General features: G+C 38.4%; 1 protein-coding gene across 2 annotated transcripts; it reads left to right on the forward strand.

Moving 5' to 3' along the window:
- Positions 1-5,737: 5,737 nt before the first annotated feature.
- prdm1c (PR domain containing 1c, with ZNF domain) lies at positions 5,738-21,393 on the forward strand. Of its 2 annotated transcripts, none has more exons than XM_077510340.1 (7): positions 5,738-5,854; positions 9,550-9,807; positions 12,647-12,766; positions 14,255-14,507; positions 17,930-18,894; positions 18,968-19,096; positions 20,478-21,393. In XM_077510340.1, the coding sequence occupies exons 1-7, from the start codon at positions 5,828-5,830 to the stop codon at positions 21,048-21,050; spliced, it is 2,325 nt and encodes a 774-aa protein (XP_077366466.1). In that variant the 5' UTR covers positions 5,738-5,827; the 3' UTR covers positions 21,051-21,393. The 2 variants fall into 2 exon arrangements, with proteins under 2 accessions (XP_077366466.1, XP_077366465.1); XM_077510339.1 differs by lacking the exon at positions 5,738-5,854 and adding an exon at positions 7,591-8,184.
- Positions 21,394-21,883: the final 490 nt, after the last annotated feature.

Below are 21,883 nucleotides of genomic sequence, written 5' to 3' on the forward strand. Positions count from 1 at the left end.
GTGTGGTATTGATACTTGCACATCCATAGTTAATAGTAAAAATTATTATTATTACTATTATTATTATTATTATAATTATTATTATCACTTATCATTATCATTATTATATAAACTTAAATATACACTGAACTTAAATTTACAACAAATATATTTCAAATATATCAATACATATTCTATATGTATTTTATACAAAAATTGATTTTTAAAAAAGGGCATGACGTCTCATAGAACAAATTAAGACTCAATGAAGTTGTACTACTAGGCAAAAAAAAAAAAAAAAAAAAGTTTAGTAATTTTACAATAATAATAATAAAAAAGTTGTCATTTAGAAGACTAAATTAATTTAAAAAGCAAACAAACAATAAAAAAAACAATATTCAGAATATAATAATAAAAAGTAGCAATTTTATGACTTGCCTCTTGACAATTCTGAAAAATTATTATTATTATTATTATTATTATTATATTTTTTTTAATCATGTATGTACCCTACAGCCACCTAATGAAGCGTGTGCATGATGCTCATTGTTGGAAAATTAATTTGTAATTTATCATGAGGTCATTTCAAATGTAAATGCTGCATTGGAAGGGGTGTCACTTTTGCACTATGACTGTGTTTTTGTATTTTTCTGTCTGTGGGTGGTGTGGATAAGATTTAAAGCTGCGTACGCGTGTGTGCGTGTAGTGCAGCGACATTCCTCTTAGCCTCCAAACTATGATAATAACCTGTCGACAGGCCATCATCCACCGGTGGAGAAAAGACAGTTGGTGGACGTCGAGGTGGGTGGTTGGATGTTTGTCGAGGTTGCATGTTTTGGTGCTTTGAACTGGGACAAAAAGTCAGACCACCGCTTTTATATTTTCCTCTCAGTATGAGAGGTGAATGGAAGAAATTTTGTGTGACTGTCGCCTAACAGGAATAAGTAAGTGAAATCCCTTTGGGTAACCAAAACGTGCGAGAATGCTAGGGGGTTTTAAAAAAAAAATAATAAAAATAATTGGGCTGCGAGAATGAATGTGAACTATTTCTCCTTGAGTCAGCCATAAAAGTCAAAGTGAGTCTGTGTCGACCATTTCATGGGTTATAAAAGTGGGCTCAAGCACCAAACATTCCTGCTGAAGATGAGCGGTTTCCTCCTCGGGCGAGATGATCGCTTTAAGAATTGTTGACCTTAGGCAGTTACAGAGTCAAGCATGAGAATTATAGCAACGCTACATCTGAGTGTGATGGCACACTGAGTTAAATGTAAGGAGAAACTTCCAAAACAAATAAATAATGAGTTTGTTTGTTCCTGATTTGACAGTATGTCGACCAAAAGAGAGTTTAGAAGCCCATTACGTTTGTCTGCATGTACGGAAGTTGACGCGGAGTTACAGATACACCAATGAAAATTTTACAAGATGCTGCAACGTTTTTGTGTAACCTCACAAAACTTTTGCTAGATCTTCCATTATTCAACCTTTATTTTACCTTCGATGTCACCAAACGGGAGTCATATGTATGTATGTTCAAAATGTAAATAAATCAATAAATCATTGCAAAATTAATTAATTTTTCATTAACCCCAACGGGATTTTTTTGTATTTTTTATTTGGTTTTATTTTTTTAAATATAAAAAAGGAGGTCAACCGGTGTCACCTGTTTAGCCTTTAATTAAGGTATAACTGTACTTAACTTGGAAACCGACTGATATGGATTTTTTTTTTTTTTAGGCCGATGCTGATATGATTTTTGGCAGAAAAAAGTACCGGTTACCGATTAATCCACTAATTACTTAAAAAAATAAATAAATAAATAAATAAATAAATATATATATATATATATATATATTTATATATATATAGTGCTTAATTTTGCTACCACCAGTACAAAAATTCAATCAATCAATAAATAAGGTTATTAGGTTATTACACCAGAGATTGAATTAACAATAATAATAATAATAATAAGAAGAAAAATAAAATAAAAAATAAAAAAAATAAAAAATATACTCGTGTACTTGTAATTTTGTGGTCTGTGTTACATATCATCACAAGACTACTTTTTTTTCCCACCCTGTTAAGTGGCCAACTAAATTGTTTTCAAAACGCCACGGACTGGAATTACATTCTCATGAACTTTCCGCACGTAAGGTTTGTCACATCGCTATAAAAGCACTTATCATCAGACATCAAGTCGTCCGAGCCAACTCCCAACGCTAGCACGCAGGTACTATGAACACACAAATCCGCACAATCCATGCGCGTATTAAAAGTAGGCAGACGAGACCGAGATTGGAAAGAGGAAGAGGAGGAGAGATAAATAGAAGGTGATGAATGAGATGACCCGAGGCAAGGCGAAAGAGCCAAACAGTGAGACGCAGAAGCGGATTCTAAATTACACGGTGGCTCATGTCAGCAGTTGTAATTAGTAGCTTAGTCAGGTGTGGCGAGCAGGACAGGATGTGTCAGAAAAGGAAGAAAAAAAAACAAGACAATAGCACAACACAAGACACAATGTGCATAAACTCCGCCGCGCGGGGCGAGAGCAGCATGCGAAGTGAATGGAAACGGCAGGCAGGTTGTTTGCGGCGTGTCGCGTGTCAAGCACGAGAATGATGTGTGCGGAAATCCAGGCGCTTCTTGAATGGGCTGGCGCGGCGCCAAAGTAAATGTTGCTTTTGGAAGGCAGGACAAGAAGAGACGAGAGTGAAAGCTGGCCTTCATGTCAACATGCAGTACAACACACATATTGTTGCAAGACTCAAAGAGGCACAAAATCGTATTGTAAAGAACATAATGGTGAATAAACACGACTCTAATGTTCATCTACTAATGCTAACTAATGCTAACGAAATTAGCAACTATTCTCCCATTTTGTAGTCCCCCCCCCCCCCAAAGAGTTTTGTAGCCAAACATTTTTTAAGCCAATGTTAAATAGAATTAGACTTAGAGGTCCTCTGGTCTCAAACTTGCGGCTCGGGGGCCATTTGCAGGCCAGGGGATGCTATTTACCGGTCCCTAAATATGTTTTTGTGCTCAAGATAGCTTTGGGTGAAACATAGTTGTGAAGGAAAATATACTGTGTCAGCCAGTCCCTGTTGTGTCGTTTTAAAAAAAAGTTGCAGATAAGCACAGACGATTTCAAGAAAAAGAGGTGACAGAATGTTTTTGTTTTTTTTGATGAGCACGGTGGCATTTTTTAAGTGCATAGAGAAAGAAGAAATCCGACGTCAACTAGAAGTAAACAGGCTGAGGAGGATACAACAGAAGAACTGTTAATGTTCTGAACTGTTATTAATCCAAATTTATTTTATTTATTTTTTGTTAAATAACTTGTAAGTGGTGTGTTGATAATTTGAGTTTGAGACCCCACTCCTAGAGAGGATGCAGTTGTCAAAGATTTCAAAAAATGAGATTCAGTACACAAAGCAAGGATAAACAAGTCCTGCATAGCATAACTGTATTTATGTTCAGCCCTGCGATTGGCTGGCAACCAGTCTGGGGTGTGCCCCGCCTACTGCCCAAAGCCAGCTGAGATAGGCGGTCGAGAAAATGGATGGATGGATATTTATGTTCATTGCTCCATTGCTCAGTTTACGGTATGTGATGTACCGGGATACATTCAATGTACATTGATGTCTGAGAGTGTTAGATTCAGAACATTTAAGTGATGTAATGGAATAATCATTAACCAAGGAAACCCATAGATACTGTTTAGACATTCATGGTGCTTAAACAGTTAACGTTAACTCATTCAATCCCAAAAACGTATAAATACGTTTTTAATACTTTCTCATTCACTCCCAAAAACATATTTATACGTTTTTTGTTGTTGTTTTTTTAAAGGTTTTTTATGCTATAGCAAACAGAAGGCTTTAATATAGCTTCTGACCTGAAGAAGTCGCTTAAAGCAATGGTAGTATTACAAAAAACAGCCATCAAGTGGCAGAACAGTATAAGAGATCAGCCATGTTCCAACATTTTTTTTTCCCATTGTTTTTTTTTTTTCCTGATGACAAGAGAGTCTAATCTTTCTTTTAGTAGGTGTCCATGTTTTTATAGCACTAGAACATACTATTCTGCGGGCCTTGCAAAATCAGTCCAAATCCAGTCAAACAGCCGGTATTGTTTCAGTCAAAATGGCTGGGAGTGAAAGAGTTAAAAGCAGAAAACGTCACATTCAAAGGTCAAGGAAGAACCAGTCATCCGACAAACTAGTAATAGATACACGGAAATGATGATGTCATAGCCTTATACTTGCTGAATCATAAGTCAGTAGATTAAAACCATCAGACAACAGCCAATGGCCAATATAGTCACCATCCTAAAATAATGGCCGATGTCATTATTCTGTTTTTCCGAAAAACTTGAAAAACTGAACCAATTAACTGTGAGAATTGACTGATCTGTTTAACTAATGACGCATGCTTATACTCAACCGCTTTCCACCTTGAAATGTTGGAAGATCTGTCAACAGATTTGTTTATTATGCACCTTTTTTTTTTAAAGTCTTTGATGTGATAATAGTACTAATTTTGTCAACACTGTAGATTTGTTTTTGCTTTCCTTGTGTCCAGGTCGAATAACTGATACTTGTCTAAGAATATATATATATATATATATATTTTTTTACAAAGCCATGGCTTTAGCTAGCACCAGATGTGTCAATGATCCAGAAAGTAAAAACCCTGCCACAGTTTGGCTTTAGCCACAGGTGAACATAATATCGCGATACGTATCGTATCCCAATACTTGAACTTCAAGGCAATACGTATCCCGATAAATTACATTAATTTTCTTGCATTTTATAATAACAGTCATATGTATACCTAAAGGATATGTTTGTTATGCTGACTGACAAAAATATTTTGGTGAGTAGCTCTTCTGGTTTACCACCGAGCGGCATGCCTGGTCTAAAATGTGTGCGGAGCAAGGAGCAGTTTTCACAGACACACCGGGAACATTTATTAATAGGCATGAGCCGATATGAGCAAAAATACCAAAGTATTAAAATTACAGCTCTAAAATATGCTTATTTGAAATATTTGGGGAAATAAAAACAGCATTTTTTCATGTAGCACATTCTATTTCGTTTTTAAACAAAATATACGAAAATTGGTACATTAAGACACGTGCCATGTTAAGTTTAGAAGTAAATAAATGTTGACATTCTTCCTTGCTTTAATTTTTTTTAGCAAGACACAGTGTCCAATCACTGGTGAGCTATTTTTGCATTAATTGAAGGCAATTAACTTCAAAGACGCTGCTGGTTTTTATTTTTTAGGTGCAATGCAAGCTGCAAAGGCAAACGTTAACTGCCTATTTAAAGTTAACGAGCAATATCGATTCTGACGCCTGCGTATCGATACGTGTATTGCAATGAGGCCCGCAACGATATATTGCCGTATCGATTTTTTGAGCACACCCCTAATTGAAACGGGCTTTCGTGATTAGCCGTCTTGCCACGCCTGCCCGTGCCATGCCATCCTTTCCTGCCTGGTCCCTGCTTTCACATCGTCAAATGATGTCAACCCCTATAAGCAGCCTTCGCTTGCGAACACGAAGGCCGAGACGGATGGAAGTGGATGTTTGGAAGAATGAAGACGTATGTGTCTGATCCGGACATAGCTGTGTGACAGCCCCCACCTTTAGAGAAAGGCCTTGGGGCAAGACGGTGTCACACACACACTGCAAGGAGGAGCCATGAGGCAAAAAGGGGAGGAGATTGCGTTGTAGTCACAAACAGGTAGATAGAAGCTGCCTGAGACAGAGAGAGAGAGTTTTAGAGAGCGACGAGAGCGACCGGTTGCTCACAGACACTCAAGCTCTCCACACAGCCTCACTTATGTGTGGCTCCTCTCAAGGCTTCACAGTAAGTGCCTTACATCCTTTTCCAACTAATCAATTTTGTCCCTTACTTCCTTCTTTACGGTTCTGCATCACGCCAAGCCGCGCATATAGAGACAAAAGGGCGTCTTGGTGACGTTAACACGCGAGGTCACAGCTGTGTGCCGTTGACTCATGTCTTGATTTTCACAATATGCTTTCTGCAGTGTCACCGCCGGCGTCCACGGTTTCGGAGTGAGCTGTCAGCCTTGTGACACTCATTCCGAGGCGCGCGCATTTTCGCAGCAAAGCAGGGTGAAAGGTTTACAACGTTTGCAGTTTATTTTCGCGATTCTGAGGCGCCCGCGTTGTCGTGTCAGAGTATTGGGTTACTGGAGTGGAGTAAATGGTAAATGGGTTACTTTTTAATTGGAATTATTTGAGTAAAATGATTCAAATCATCTTTCTGTTGCCAGTTTTAGTGATTGATTCAGCTTTGTTGTTATAAATTCAAGTTGATTTTGTGATTTGCCATTATTTCATCCTTACTTTTAGCCATAGTCTATAAAGGGTCACAAGTACAGTAGAGCCCAAAATTATTCAAAACATGGGACAATGTTGAGTTATGGTGATTATTTTGTTATGAACTCATTCACTGCCAATGACAACTATAGACGTCAAAAATCCAAGCAAACAGCCAGTATTAATTTTGAAAAAAATAAATAAAATAAAATAAAATTAAATTCAAATTTTAATTAAAAAAAAAGACATTTCAATTTAGTTTTAGTTATAGTGTTCTGACTAAATATAATTAAAGCCTTAGTCATAACTTAGTCACCTGATTGTATTTGCGTTTTAATCCAACTTTAGTCGACAAAAATAAGGAGCAATTTTAGTCGACTAAATTGACTTCTGGAGGTCGAGACCCAGTTTGTGGTCTCAGTAAGACCAAGACCGATCACTATGCACGATGGTAGCACTTAGCAATGAAATTGTTGTCATTGTTGTTATTAATAACAATGGAGATTAATAACTATGAATGATGAATAACTAAAACTAAATTCAAATTTCTTGTCAAAATTTGCACTGGCTGTTTGCTTGGATTTTTGACGTCTATAGTTGTCATTGGCAGTGAATGAGTTAAAGAGATATATTTTGGCTGTCAATGACAAGACAAACAAAAGTGACCAAACAGAAATTTTAAAATATTTGGTCAAAAAACAAAAAATAAAGCTTCAATATAAAATTTTTAATTTATATATAAATATATACATATATACGCAGTGTTCCCTCGTTTTCCGCTGGGGTTAGGTTCCAAAAAATGCCCGCAATAAATTAAATAATTAAATTATTATTATTATTATTTTTTAATTAAAAAATTAAGTAGTTAGCTTTATGTGTCATATTTATTAAAAAATGTTTTAAGGCTCTAAATCCCCTCACCAAACAATTCATACACTTTTCTCATTGAGGCATTTACATTTTCTCACATTTCTCTCTTATTTAACACATTCATTGCCAGACCAGCATAAAAAATGCATCATTTGACGTCTTTTTCCGCCAATGGCAGTGAATGAGTTAAACATTCTCAATGTTCAAACCTTCATAAATATTCTAAAATACGTACATTACTGTAAACAAAAAAAAATAAAATCATGCAAAATTGCACCAAAAAAAAAAAACACAAAACAGCGAGGCCACGTAAATAAATAAATAAATAAATAAAATTTTTGAGTGTGATGTTAAATGAAAGTTTTTCTAATCTGGGTCTTGAGTCATGCTTACAAATATTAACTTCTCTCCCCCCACACACACAATTTAAAATTCAGACTAATCAGTCCAGGATTTTTATTTTATTTTTTGAAACAAAAGGCTTGCTTGGTCACATTTAACTGTTTGCTATCTTCTCACCATCTGAGTGGCAACCTGAGGAGCCTGAGGAGGAACCCGTTCTGAGAGGGCATATCCCATCATTGTTTTTTTTGTTTTTTTTAATCAAAGCTTCTTCTGTCTTCACTGTTTCATCCCGTCAGTCTCGCTTTCTGGGTGGGGGGGGGTTTGCGGGTGAGCTATCTGTCTACAATCTTCATGTGAACTGGAAGGAGAGACAGTACACAAGCGAGGAAGAGAGCACAGAGCCTCATTTTGGGACGAGAGGAAGTCTGCTTGATTCAGTGAGAACGCTGGCTGGCTTCCTTGTGAAAGTGGAGTTGCTGCAGGGGGGGGGGAATGACGCGCACAGGAACCTCCCTTACAGCTCCGGGGTTTGTGACTGGGATTTTCACAGGATGTATGGGACAGCGGGGGCAGAGGGGCAGCGAGCATGAGGGCTCCGCTTTGAAGTTTGTTTGTCCGGTAGTAGCCGAGGCTGGGAAAGTAAGTAGCTGCTGCCTCCTCACTGTAATTTTAGCTCTGTAACATCTTGTAAAATGCCTTCTGTTGCTGCACTCTTTATGGTGACAGTGTGAAGAAATTTGACCGTAAAAATAACAGCTTGATATTGCACGTGCTTGTTATAAGGAGAATAGTGTTTTTGTTACAGTAGTGGCCCTGGGACATCAACTTCAGTAGTCTACGACATTGGTGGGCCTCTTAATTCATGTTTATTTGAAGAATTGATGCTGTTAATGTTTACAATTGGCTTGTTTCAATGTCTTTGTTTCGAGATTTGGGCTTTCAAAGAGAGAAACTAGCAATGAATCAATCACCAGTATCTGTTCTAAATGTCGCGCCCGCTGCGGAAAGTGTCACTCCAGAACATTATTTGAAACAATTGTAAATGTAGCTAAAATACTAACTCATATCGACATTGACAAGCTTATTAAAAAAGTTTTTTAACTTAGATTTTCAATTAAAACATTGTAGTTACGCAGTAATTAATAGATAATTACAGAAAATAATAAACTAACATCTACATTTATCAGCTTATTAAAGAATGTTTTCACTTAAAACATTGAAGTTGTAGTTACATAGTAATTACAGAAAAATAATCATATTAATGCCTGATTGTTTTACACAGTAATTAATGGATAATTACAGAAAATACAATACTGTAATTAACATATAAGCTTATTAAAGAATGTTATCAACTTCGATTTTCAATGAAAACATTGAAGTTGTAGTTACATAGTAATTACAGAAAAATAATCATATTAATGCCTGATTGTTTTACACAGTAATTAATGGATAATTACAGAAAATACAGTACTGTAATTAACATATACGCTTATTAAAGAATGTTATCAACTTAGATTTTCAATTAAAACATTGAAGTTGTAGTTACATAGTGATTACTAGATAATTACAGAAATATATATATATATATATATATATATATATATATATATATATATATATATATATATATATATATATATATATATATATATATATATAATAATATAAATCATATTAATGTCTGATTGTTTGTTAGAGAAAGTTTTACTTGATCTGAGTGAACGAAGTAACGCACATGACAATAATAGTAACAGTTATTTTTGTAGGTCACGTAAGAATAAACTCTTGCTTGTTTTGCAATGTTTAAAGCTTTTGGATATTACTTTTTGGATATCATATCCATGTTTTTGATCTTTCACTGCATGACCGCTATGTTTGTGTTTCATTTTTCTTGGAAATTGCACAACATCAACACAATATCACATACTTTGACGTAACAATTGTAGCCCACTTCTACAACGGCAGTCTTGGGAAATAACCTTGTAAAAATCTTGCTCCCTCCAGGCCTCGTCCTCTGAGTGCAGCACAGTCATGTTAACCTCTGAAGGGTCACCGCACAGGACAGAGGTCATGTCGGTTGCAATGGCAGAGTCCGTCGACTCCGACATGACGTCGTGGAGCGAGGCCGACTTTGAGGAGAAGTGCACGTACATCGTAAAGGACCAACCTCTGGAAGAAGCGTCCAAAAACTGCAGCAAAACACGAGCCGAGAGGTCCTTGCCCAGGAACTTGGCCCTGAAACGCCGCCCAGACTCAACACAGGTAAGGCAGTTGCTTCATCACGCAGTCATATCCTGTTTTGCGCTACCTTGCATCACCATTCATCAATCACCAGGCGGGAAAAACTGTTGTCTAATTTCAGCCTTTGCTATGTCGAGGCAAAGCCGGAGACAATTGCCGAGCCCCTCAGCACATAGCCTGAGGTCTCCGTGATTAGTAGCTACCTCGGATTCTTTGCCCTTTTGTCCGAGCGCTCAATTACACCGTAAAGCAAAGTAGAAGCACCAGGAACCACCATTACAGGTCAGCCACATTAGGCGGTTTTAGATACCGTATTTTCCGCCACTATAAGGCGCACCGGATTATAAGGCTCACCTTCAATGAATGACATATTTTCAAACCTTTTCCTTATATAAGGCGCTACAGTAGAGGCTGGGGTTACGTTATGCATCCATTAGATGGTGCTGCGCTAAAGGGAATGTCAACAAAACAGTCAGTTGGTCAGTCAAATTTTATTAATAGATTACAAACCAGCTTTCTGACAACTCCATTCACTCCCAAAATGAATAAACAGCTGTTTTATTATTTTCTCTGAGGTAAAGTATTAGTATTAGCTAGCGATCCAAGATGGCGGGATCTTCTGCGCATGCGCGTCACTGATAGCGTCTTAACAGCAAGACCTGTTGCGGCTCAATATTGATCCATATATAAGGCGCATGGTCAGCTTTTGAAAAAATTGAAGGCTCTTAGGTGCGCCTTATAGTGCGGAAAATACGGTACAAGCATCTTGTAAGATGGTTTATGTTTAACCTTATTGCAGGAGATCTTAGATAGCAAGACAGCCAGTAAAAGATTAACCCGACGTGTTTTGCCGAGACGAGATCAGAGTAAGCAGACAAGATGCTAAAAAACAACGTTGACCCTGGACTAAAGTCTGGCTGACACCAAAGAGTAGGATCTGTTACAGCCACCCGTGACACAAGAGAACCTTACGGGGGTTTGAACGGCTGGCTCAAGGTGCGGTTGACTCGAGTCGAGGGGGGGGGGTGGGGGGTGGGGGGGGGGTGTGCCCTTGATACTTTATCCCCTCTTCCCCACCCTGGAGTCGCGAGAGCGGTGCGTTTCACACCTGGATGTGACAGAACATGAGTAGTGGTGAAATTTTAATGCCGGGAAAGGCAACATGGGCGATTGGCTTTTGAAATATTCAGTATGAGTAAGCGGAGGAGAACAATCCGTCTTTCTGGAAGGTTGCTTCAAGACTAGATCCCGCTGAGGTGCGAAGGTAGCAAATGTTGATTTCTCGTCAGTGGTAGTTAACTCATTTGCTTCCAATAACGTGTAAATACGTTTTTATTTAATGTAAGTGTCCCAAAGACGTATTTATACGTTTTTTTGTTTTTTTTATGTTAGAGCATACAGAAGGCTTTTATGCAGCCTCTCAGCTGCAAAGAACGGTTGAAGAAATGGTAGTTATTACACAAACGGCCAGCAGGTGGCAGCAGAACAAAGGAGATCTACCAGGGCCCTCTAGAAAAAAAATCTAATTACTTTTTAAATAGATTTGTGAAAACTGATGAAACTTAGCTCTCTTCTAATGCTAATTGCTGCAAAACGGAATCAGATAGAAACATACTTTTTTTTCCTGATGAAAGAAGAGACTTTAATCTTTCTTTTGATAGGTTCCATGCTTTTATATCAATTGAACACAATATGCCGTGGCCTTGCAAAATCAGTCAAAATCCAGTAAAACGGCCGAGAGCGAGCGAAATTGCTTCTGTGAAAATGGCTGGGAGTGAATGAGTTAATGGTCGCAAACATTCGCAAAACGTCTGCCAGATTTTCGCCAATAGTTTTAATGGTTCTTGGACAAGAAAAAATGCCGGCAAAGATTCAAAATGCAAGCATTCGTTCGAGATTCACCTGACGTTCGCCAACAGTTTGTTTTGTTTTTTTGTCGCTAAGACAATTTCTGAGAGAATTTTCTGTTTTCAAAATTGTTCTTGCTTTTTCTTCCTTTCCTATCAAAAATTCCTGTCAGTGACCTTTAAAACGGTTAATATTCTTTTAAGATTGTAAAGACGATCGCCAACAGTTTTAATGTTTTTTCTTGTGGCAAGGAAATTCTCAACATCCAAGATCAATTTCCTTTCAAGAATTTTCTGTTTTCAAAAATGTCCTTTCTTTCATTGTGACAACAAAAACTGTCGAGGTTTGCCAGAATTTTGCCAACAGTTTTAATGGTTCTAAATTTTCTTGTGAGAATTTTCTGGTTTCAAATTTTTCCTTCCTTTCCTTGCAAAAAAAAAAAAAAAAAAAAAAAAACTGTCAGTAACCATTAAAACTAACGACATTCGTTCAAGATCGCAAAGATGCTCGCTAACAGTTTTAATCGTTTACCTTGTCGCAAAGTTAGCTTGGAAGAATTTTTTTGTTTTCAAAATGTTCCTTCCTGTTCTTGTCGCAAGGACATGTTCAAAATTTCCTTGCAACAAAACTTCAAAACTGTTCGCCAACAGTTATGATGGATTTTCTTGTTGCGAGAATTTTCTGTTTTCCAAATTTTCCTTCCTTAGCTTGTTGCAAGGAAATTATAAATGAAATTTAGAAATTTAAACCGTTTTTGTTGTCGCAAGGAAATGTGATTTAAAATGTTGCACAGGGAAGCTAGTGTGGTGAAATCATCAGATAACCGCTTTAGCCATGGCAGTTGCTCAACTAATGGCTGTCTCTAAGGGGGTAAATATTCCCACAAATTTATCTTTTTAGTTGTTCATCCCTCTAATTAGGCTCTTTAAATCATCTGGACATTTGTCGAGGGCCTCTAGGCCTTCTATTTGTAAATTACGTGATCGTTGACTTGTCTTCTGTTTTTGGACAGGTGCTTGGAGTGACCAGCAAGGAGTTGATACCAAAGGGGACACGCTTTGGGCCCCTAGTGGGGGAAAGATACACCAACGAAACGCTGCTGAAAGATGCCAATAGAAAGTATTTTTGGAGGGTAAGCAAGCGAGCGCATGTTTTGTTTTGAAAACCATTCACATCCTCTCGCTTCATCTGAGACGTCGATGCGGCCGCGCTGCGGGACTGGTTAGCCGTTGTGGTTTTTGCCACCTGTGAAGTGCGACATCGCCGGGGTGTCAATAAACTCCATACGTGGCTACGTGAGGTCGCAAGCGCACAGCTGTTGGGTTTCAGTGACGCAGCGCTTCTCCCCTCACCGCGCTCGTCTCTGCCAGTAAATACGGCGTACGAAATGAAGGCGCTTTTCCAGCGTAAGCGAACGCTTGCACACTGACGCGGCAAAAAAGGAAGTGGCTTTTGAGCCTGAGAACCGTCACCTTCCAAATGAGCAGCATTTGGACAACTGTCATGACACGCTCTCACGTTTCCAGCACATCTGCAGAAGTTGCAAATGAAACCAGAAGTTTGTTTTATTGTCAACAACAACATCTGCTAAAGTAAGACATGTACGAGTAGCAAGGGATGCACTCAGAAATAACCCAAATTGGGTCAAAAAGGGACCAACTTAACTTTCAATTAACCCAAAAAAGTTGGGACAAATGAATAACCCACACAATAACCACAAAATCGGGTTGCTTTGTGAGTTATTAATTAAATTTAACCAACTTTTTTGTTTAAATAATTCAAAAAGTTGGGTCAGTTTGTTTTTCACCCAATTCTATTGGTTTATTCAATTTACCCAAAAAGTTGAGTCAAATAAATGACAAACAAAAAAACAACTAATTGGGTTGCTTTGTGAGTTATTATTTAATTTGAACCAAAATTTTAGATTAAATAACTCAAAAAACTGGGTGAGATTCTTTTTGACCAAATTCGGTTGGGATATTCAATTAACCCAAAAAGTTGGGTCAAATGAATAACCCACAAACAAGCAGAAAAAAAGGAAAAATTGTTGCTTTGTGGAATATATTTTTAATTATTTAAAAAATTAATCATTTAATTTTAAATTTAATGTATTTAACAACTCAAAAAATTGGATCGGTCCATTATTGACCCACCTTGTTTTTTTTTTGTTTTTTTTTTACCCAATCATTTTAAGAGTTACTGTTTAGCCTGTATGTTTCCTGGTACTGTATATGTATATAGTAGAGCAAAAGTGGGTAAATTTAGTCTGAAGGAAAGTAAATTGTTAGTAAAACACTTAATAAAGTTCATTGTTGACTTGAAGTAGTTTTTTTGGTGAGGGCTGAAATGTGACGATGACTGCGAATTTCCGAAAGCCAATAAAATTGATGATTCATCCATGATGAAGCGAATGAGAGTGTAAACAACACTGTACTCATAAAGTAAACTTCCTCTGTTACTTTTCGCCATTAAGACTTGCGGCGCCTAATCTCAGAGAGATTCTATCGCATTTACCATAAAAGCATCAGGCGGCCTGTGACTTCATAGTTTCGGGTTGAGAGCGCATCATAAAGCTGATTAGTCATCGGCGTGATTGTGTGCGCGATTGTCCCCGCTGCAGGTCTTCTCCCATGGGACCTTACACCACATCCTGGACGGTTTGAATGAAGAGAAGAGCAACTGGATGCGATACGTAAATCCGGCCTGCGGCGCCGACGAGCAGAACTTGATCGCGTGCCAGAGTGGTCTGGACATCTACTTCTACACCATTAAGCCCCTTCTTCCTGGTCAGGAGCTCCTGGTGTGGTACTGTTCGGAGCTAGCCCGGCATTGTAACTACCCGCCCCTGGGGCAGCTTGCTATGGACTGTGCTGGTAGGTGGCTGTTAATGGGAATGTTTGTTTAGAATTTAGGACATTTTTTTATGTAAAGAAATATGGGTGAAAAAAAAAAAAGGACTGAAATCAGTGTAATATGCATGCCAGGCCAGTAGGTGGCGACATCACTTTATAAAGCACAACTTTATAAGCAGCGTAACTGTGCCAAACAACAGCATTTTCTAGCTAATAACGCCAAAAATGGGAGCTATTTTTGTCTTCCACGCTTGTCACTGAGTAGTGTTAATTTTGTCGGCCATTTTTAAATTTAGTCTCAGTTTCAGTCACGCTTGTTCGTTTTTAATCACAGTCAACCTCATCCCATTTTTTATTTAGTCCATTTTTAGTCATCCATAAATCTAACATTTTAGTCCTTATTTTAGTCCAAAAAACGTAATTTTATTCGTCTAGTTTTAGTCAGGACAACCATTTTACCCCTGTATTTTTTTTTTTTGTCAGCAGATTATATTGAACCTTTTTGGATCTAAAACTATTTCACGTAAAAATTTTCTCATCTTTTTTAATAAAAACTTCACAGTGGCTTCTAGCTACTATCCATGCTATGAGCTAGTAAGTTAGCTAGCATTAGTTAGCAGTCGCATTTAACGTTATTTTTGGAACGTTATAAACGTTGGAATACTTGATTCATTGAGACATTTTCAGCAGTAAAAAGTGAATATTTTGTCTAGAATTAATGTGATAACTTCATTATTTTTCATGTACAATTAGTACCTTTAAAGAGTAATTTGTATACTTGCTGTCGACTGATGATGACATCACCTGTGTTGAGGAAGTAGGTAACCAATCATGGCTCAGTTTACTGACCAAACCCAGAAAACTGATCAGCCATGATTAGCCGTTACCTACTTCCTCAGCACAGGTGATGTCATCATCAGTCAACAGCAAGTAGAAAAATTACTTTTCAAATGTATTAATTGCACATGAAAAATAATAAAGTTATCAAATTCATTCTGGACAAAATATTAACTTTTCACTGCTGAAAATTGTTCAATGAGTCATGTATCCCTTTAAGATCGTGCACGTACTCGCACACGCACAATGAACGAGCCTAACACCGACGCTGCAGTTACACTTTGGGCCAGAGGTGGCAGTCGTGAGTAAAAAAGTGACAAACTGCACAATGATCCTTTAAACTACTATAATTTAGAGACTAGATTTTACAAAATCATAGAATTTTCATCTCTTTGTTCATGAACTAAAATGTCCATAAATTTTAGTCCAGTTTTTATGAAGTGAAGGACATTTTCATCTCGTCTTCATTAGTTGCGAAAATGCATACTGATTTAGTCCCAATTATTGTTTATTATGAGGGTTTTGGTCCAGTCTAGTCTAGTTTTAGTCCGGCGAAAAATGTGTGTTGATGAAATTATTTTTGTTGACGAAATTAAGACTATCACTGAGGGATGATACTCGCAATCAAACAAGTGGCCGGCTGACACGCCCTTTGTGCGGGTGTTTGAGAGGCGGCTGGGTCACGCCCATTGCCCTTTTGTTAGTTGGGGACACAAAAGAGTCGACCCCCTGAATGGAGGCACCGGTCCCAGGTGTAGCCTTGTCCTTTTTAGGTAAGACAAGACCAATTTCTGGTCTTGTGTCAGTTTCACACATGCTTCCAGAGTGAAAGGCATCCGCACACCAAAATGCTCACTGTAGGGTCGCCTGAGCTGTTGACAGCATTCTGGCACGACTCTTCTTATTTATTTGGCTCTTAAGGAGGAGGAGACGTAGGAAGCGCTCCAGTGACTACTTGAACTTCCTGACAGGCCGACCCGCTGACAGACTGATGTCTCACTGAGTGTCGGCTGTTTGTTTGCACAGGGTTGGAGGCGGGGTGGGGGTCGAACAGGGGGAAATAGAAGATAAGGGTTGTATGTGCATAAATGTGTTAAAGAAGACGAGGTGACGCGTGCAGGCATCGGTAAAGTGGTTAGCATAGCTACTCATAATGTGTTGACATGGAATGGGTATTTTGCTTCAGATTCATAAATGTTTGTTTCCATTCTTCAGGCATTTTTGAGAATATGAAGAGAGATCATTCTGAGTCAATTTTAGTATACATTGAATTAAATTATCTGCGATTGGGTGGCAACCAGTTCAGGGTGTCCCCCGCCTACTGCCCAGAGCCAGCTGAGATAGGCGTCAGCACCCCCCGCGACCCTTGTGAGGAATAAGCGGTCAAGAAAATGGATGGATGGATGGATGGATGAAATTATTTACAGGAAACATTTTGAATTTATACTTCTTTTTTTTTTTTTTTTTTACATGTAAATTGTAATTGTGAATTTATTCTTACGAGTTAAAAAAAAAAAAAAGCTCATAATTTTAGGTTTTTTTTCTAGTTTGGCCCTAATGCTCAGTTGGTAAAAACAAACAAAGAAAAAACATTTAATTCTACTTCTAAAATCATAACACTGTGAGGGGAAAAAAAGCTTTAATTTTTAAGAATAAATTATACAAATATTTCTTGGAATATTATGACTTCCCATATTGTTACTACTTTTCTGATATTTTTTTTCTCTTTTCAGTGTGGCGCTAATACAATTCTTCAAAATTATTTTTTGATACAGCCCCAGTAAGAAGAAACAATATATCATTGTCTATAAAACTGTAAAAGTACACCTCTGTAGAATACTCATTGGCAGAGAGTGCTACTGCCACCTACTGTAGTGGATGTGCAATTACACTTTATTCTATTACAGAGGGGGGCGGGAAAAACGTTCCATGGAGTGGCATATGACTTCTCTGGCATTACACTGTGGCCTCTATTTGAGAGGTACTGCCATAATATATAGTGAGATAGATTTTTTTTTCCACGTCATAATTTTTATATGAGGACAAAATGTGTAATTTTACAATAAGAAATCAACAAAATCATAATATTGTAACAAATTGAAATAAATGACTGGAATTCGTTCTTGAAGTATATTGAAATTTATTTAAATTATTTTTACAGCTTCTCCCTCATGATTTTACCTGCATTCTACTCTTCTGTTAGTTCATTAGTTTTTGTCAAAGGTGCAAATGGAAAAATTTTATTAGACATAACTGTCGTTATAGTCTATTTGCTAGGGTCTAGTGGAAAAGCGATCCAATGGATCCAACAGATTGAGCAGCTTTAAGGCTTTCTATGTTGTTACCCACTACTGCCACCTACAGGACTGGGGTGGAAACAGTATAATGCAAACATACTGTTTTTTTGTTTGTTTTTTTATTACTCTATTTAAATACATATTTAGGATTGTTCTGCCATGTCAAATGAAATTAAATATGCCCAAACCGATTACAGACAGAAGAACTGAAGTTTAGTGGAATGTAGGTTTACATTGTCATATCACTGTATAGGGAAAAAAAAAAAAAGTTTTGTTTTATGTCGTGCGCATTGTTTCTTTCGTCAACAGAACGTCGACAATCACAGAAGAAGACCACGGAGAAACGAGGCCACAGCATGACAGAGATCCTCCGAGAAGAGCCCCCAAAACCCCTCGCTAGCCTTCACCGACAAATGGACGGTTCTTTATCTCAGGGTAACATCACCGTTTTCCCCATCGTCTACCCCACTCAGTCCCATTCCGAACCTGTTCACAGATATGCAGCTCTGCCCCCTCTACCGTCTTGCAGTCCTCCGGCTGCCAAAAAGCCAACATTAAGTAGCCACATTCCGTCTAGTTTGCACTTCAGCTTCCAGCACATCCCAAGCCATTATTTGGCCAAATCGTATCCAGAACCCTCAGTACCGGATGGAGTTTACCCTACCTTGAGGCACGCTCCCTATCTCCTACCCCACTACTCACCTTGCCCCGACAACGTTCTACCTCACACCTACTTGTCCTACACAGATCGACTAAAACCCTACCTGACACTTTCCGCTCATTTACTGCCTTTTGATAGCTATGCAAACCTCCTCCATCCGGAACACAAGAACTTAACACTTGCACTATCAAACACCAAAGACCTCATTCCTTCTCCAACTGGCGAGACCAAAGAAGAAAAGAACCTCATATCCCAAAGAACAAACTACCTCAAGAGTCCTTCCGAGCATCGTGGAGATGCAGACGTCCCTTTACCATCCACATCCAGTGCCACATCTGTGGTCAGCAACCCATTTCGAGCGCAACCCTCGCTCGCACCCGGTGGATGCTCTCCACCACTGGGTACGGCGGCTTCATTGGACCGTGGCCCCTCCAAACCTACTACGGCAATGCAAAGCAGCAGCGCGGACGCAGCGGCCCTCAGGAAGACCAAACGAGAGGAAGACGTGATCGGATACAAGACCTTGTCGTACCCGCTGACCAGGCAGAACGGAAAGATTCGGTACGAGTGCAACATCTGCAGGAAAGTCTTTGGCCAGTTGTCAAACCTCAAGGTATGATTCATTTGCATGACAAACTAGAAAACACTCAAGTCATGTGGAGGATGTTAACGAGTGTTATTCTCAGGTCCATCTGCGAGTGCACAGTGGTGAGCGCCCCTTCAGGTGCCAAACCTGCAACAAGAACTTTACCCAGTTGGCACACCTGCAGAAACACTATCTGGTTCACACTGGAGAGAAGCCCCATGAGTGTAAGGTAGGTTTTTTTTAATCAGTCCTCAATATCACCACAGTCAGTAACGCTTAAGAAAAAGGAAAGGCCATGTAAACATGCACAAAACCCCAAATTTTTAAAAACCCAAATAAGACCCCTGGATAACCCATTTGCCAACACAAATATTTGGTCATATTAATGTGTATCAGGGTAACTCCTTAGAAAGGAACATTTCGCAAGGAATTTCGCAAGAAACTACTTGTTTGCATGGCGGCCATCTTACGTTGCCACTCCAAAAATGAGCCTAACTCGAATACATGGATTTCTCTGCGACATATTCACATTATTTTCTATCTCTACGGTGAAAATGCCACACTATATGAGTGGATATAAGTACGTGCATCTAAACGCTAAAAAGAATAATTAAATATTCAAAGATTGTCAGTGTCCAAATGTTTGAGTTGTCAGAAAAGGAGACAAAAGGTAGATGAAAAAGTTCGTTTTTTTTTTAATTGCCTAAAAATGTCCAAAGACTGACCATAAAATGTCCACAAAATTACCAAAAATGTCAGAGAATTGAAAAAAAAAAAAAAAAAAAAAAAAAAAGAGAATTGAATAAAAAAAAGTCAGGAAATAAAATATGAAAATGTGAAAATAAGCTATAAAATGTCAACAAACAAAAGAAGAAATCCTGAAAATTACCTTAAAATGTAGAAAATAAGAAGAGGAAAAAAAACACATCGGAAAAATTATTTGGGGGGAAAAAAAAGAAGTAAAAAGTAACTATAAAATGTCCAAAAACAAAAGAAGGTATCTAAAAAATTACCATACCAAATAAGTCAGAAAATTGATTTTAAGAAAAGGCTAGAAAGAAATTTTTCAAAAAGTAACCATAAAATGTCCTAAAACAAAAGAAGAAATCTTGAAAATTACCATAAAATATCAACAAAATTGACAGAAAATTGATAGCCAAAAAGGCAGAAAAAATGTCCAAATTTAACCATAAAATGTTTAAATAATTAAATTACTATGTCTATAAAATTGCCAAAAATGTCAGAAATCTGACAGAATGGCAGAAAACTCTAAAAATGTATGAAAAATTACAACAAAAAAAAATAATAATCCAAAAACGGAAGCAGAAGGTAGAAGAAAATTAATCCCAAAGTCTTGGATGCTGCATATTTTTCTGTTAGGTTGCAGCTCTAATTAGCTCTTGGGCCCTCAGTAAATTAGACCAACACACTGTTTTGTTCATCACCATGACCAAATGTTTTACGGCTCCAGATAGATTTTTGTGTTATTTATTTGGCCTAAAATAGCTCTTTAGTAAAGGTTGCCTTAACCCAAATGCTAACTGTATGTAAAAGTGGTTTGAGTGATACAATTGGGCCAGGGAATAATCTGTTCTCCTTGTTTGACGCAGGTGTGCCACAAGCGATTCAGCAGCACCAGTAATTTAAAGACACACCAGAGGTTGCACTCGGGTGAGAGGCCTTACCAGTGCAAACTGTGCCCAGCCCGGTTTACTCAGTTCATCCACCTGAAGCTCCATAAACGCCTCCACACCGGGGAACGTCCGTACCGCTGTCCCTGCTGCTCCTGCGCATACTTCCACCAGTGCAGCCTTCAGGTGCACCTCCAAGGGTTCTGCCCTCTCTCGCCCTCGCCTTCACGCAAGCACTCCCCCGAGGAACTCCACAGAGTCAACTCGGAGATCGACAGGTTCGACGTGAGCGAAGCGGCGGAGCAGCTCGAGGCCATGTCGGCAGAGGCCAAGCTGGACAAGAGGGATGTTCTTGACCTCATACAAAGGTTGGACAACCGAACGTCCAAGCAACAGGACGGCACCGTGGCGGCCTTTGAACTCTTTGAATCGGCGAAGAAGGGTTCACAACACCACCTCGGACCTGCTCGACCTCTGCATCCAAGCCGCATCAAGCGGGAGTCAGGCTGCATGTCAGAGTCTGAAGACGGTCTTGCTAATCCAGCCATATAATCCTTACAGGTCAACTCAGCAGCTGTCTGGCACTGCCCTATTTGAGGTAAAGCCTCATCTATAAACGACTGTTGCATGTGAAGTTCCAAGACTCCACCAGCACCACCTGAGACTTTGTTGGTTTAATATATAAACAGTTGCTAATTTATTAAGTTAAGTCGTTCATATTGATTTATACAAACAGGGTTTTGTGACATTAGACATCACTGTTTTTGTTTTGTCTCGTCACCCAAACACGTCATTACATATATTTTTTTTTCCTACCAGTAAGAATGAGAATGGATGTGTGTTTATATGTCTTCTAATTAAAGATACAAAAAAAAAACATTGGTATGACTGTGAAGAGGAAGCCTCCATTGTTTATGTTGTGGTGCCCTTTTGTGAGTGAGCTATGCTGACGTAAGGGGCTTGAGAACGTAGATAAACTTCCTGTTATGGGCTCAGGGGTTTATTTACAACAGAATGTGTCAAACCGTTACCTTCCGAACTAGCTTTCAACATGATTGTGCAGATAGTTTCAGACGTAGACTGTAGCACGTCATAGCGGTTTGGTGCATGAGGACAAGGCATCAATTAGGAGTAAGGTAGGAGGAGTATTTTTTAGTGTAAATATGTTTGTATATACATTAGGGGTGTCAAAGTTAGTGCATTGATTTTGAGTTAAAGTTCCTTTAACGCCACTAATTTTTACAACGCGCGATTAATAACTGTACTGCGGGGGTTCCAGTCGCAAAGCAGCAGACACGTCCACGTCAAAATTTTGCAGTAATAAATGTAATAATAACACTTTTTTTTGTGGATACTGGGGTCAAGTTGTATTTTACAATTTTAAA

The sequence above is a fragment of the Festucalex cinctus genome, chromosome 21, assembly GCF_051991245.1.
Source record: "Festucalex cinctus isolate MCC-2025b chromosome 21, RoL_Fcin_1.0, whole genome shotgun sequence".
NCBI classification, from domain to species: domain Eukaryota; kingdom Metazoa; phylum Chordata; class Actinopteri; order Syngnathiformes; family Syngnathidae; genus Festucalex; species Festucalex cinctus.

Coding starts and splice junctions, on each gene's coding strand:
- prdm1c (XM_077510339.1), top strand. CDS start 8,038: ATGACGCGCACAGGAACCTCCCTTACAGCTCCGGGGTTTGTGACTGGG. Junction 9,808..12,646: donor GCCGCCCAGACTCAACACAG/GTAAGGCAGTTG, acceptor GTTTTTGGACAG/GTGCTTGGAGTGACCAGCAA. Junction 12,767..14,254: donor ATAGAAAGTATTTTTGGAGG/GTAAGCAAGCGA, acceptor TCCCCGCTGCAG/GTCTTCTCCCATGGGACCTT.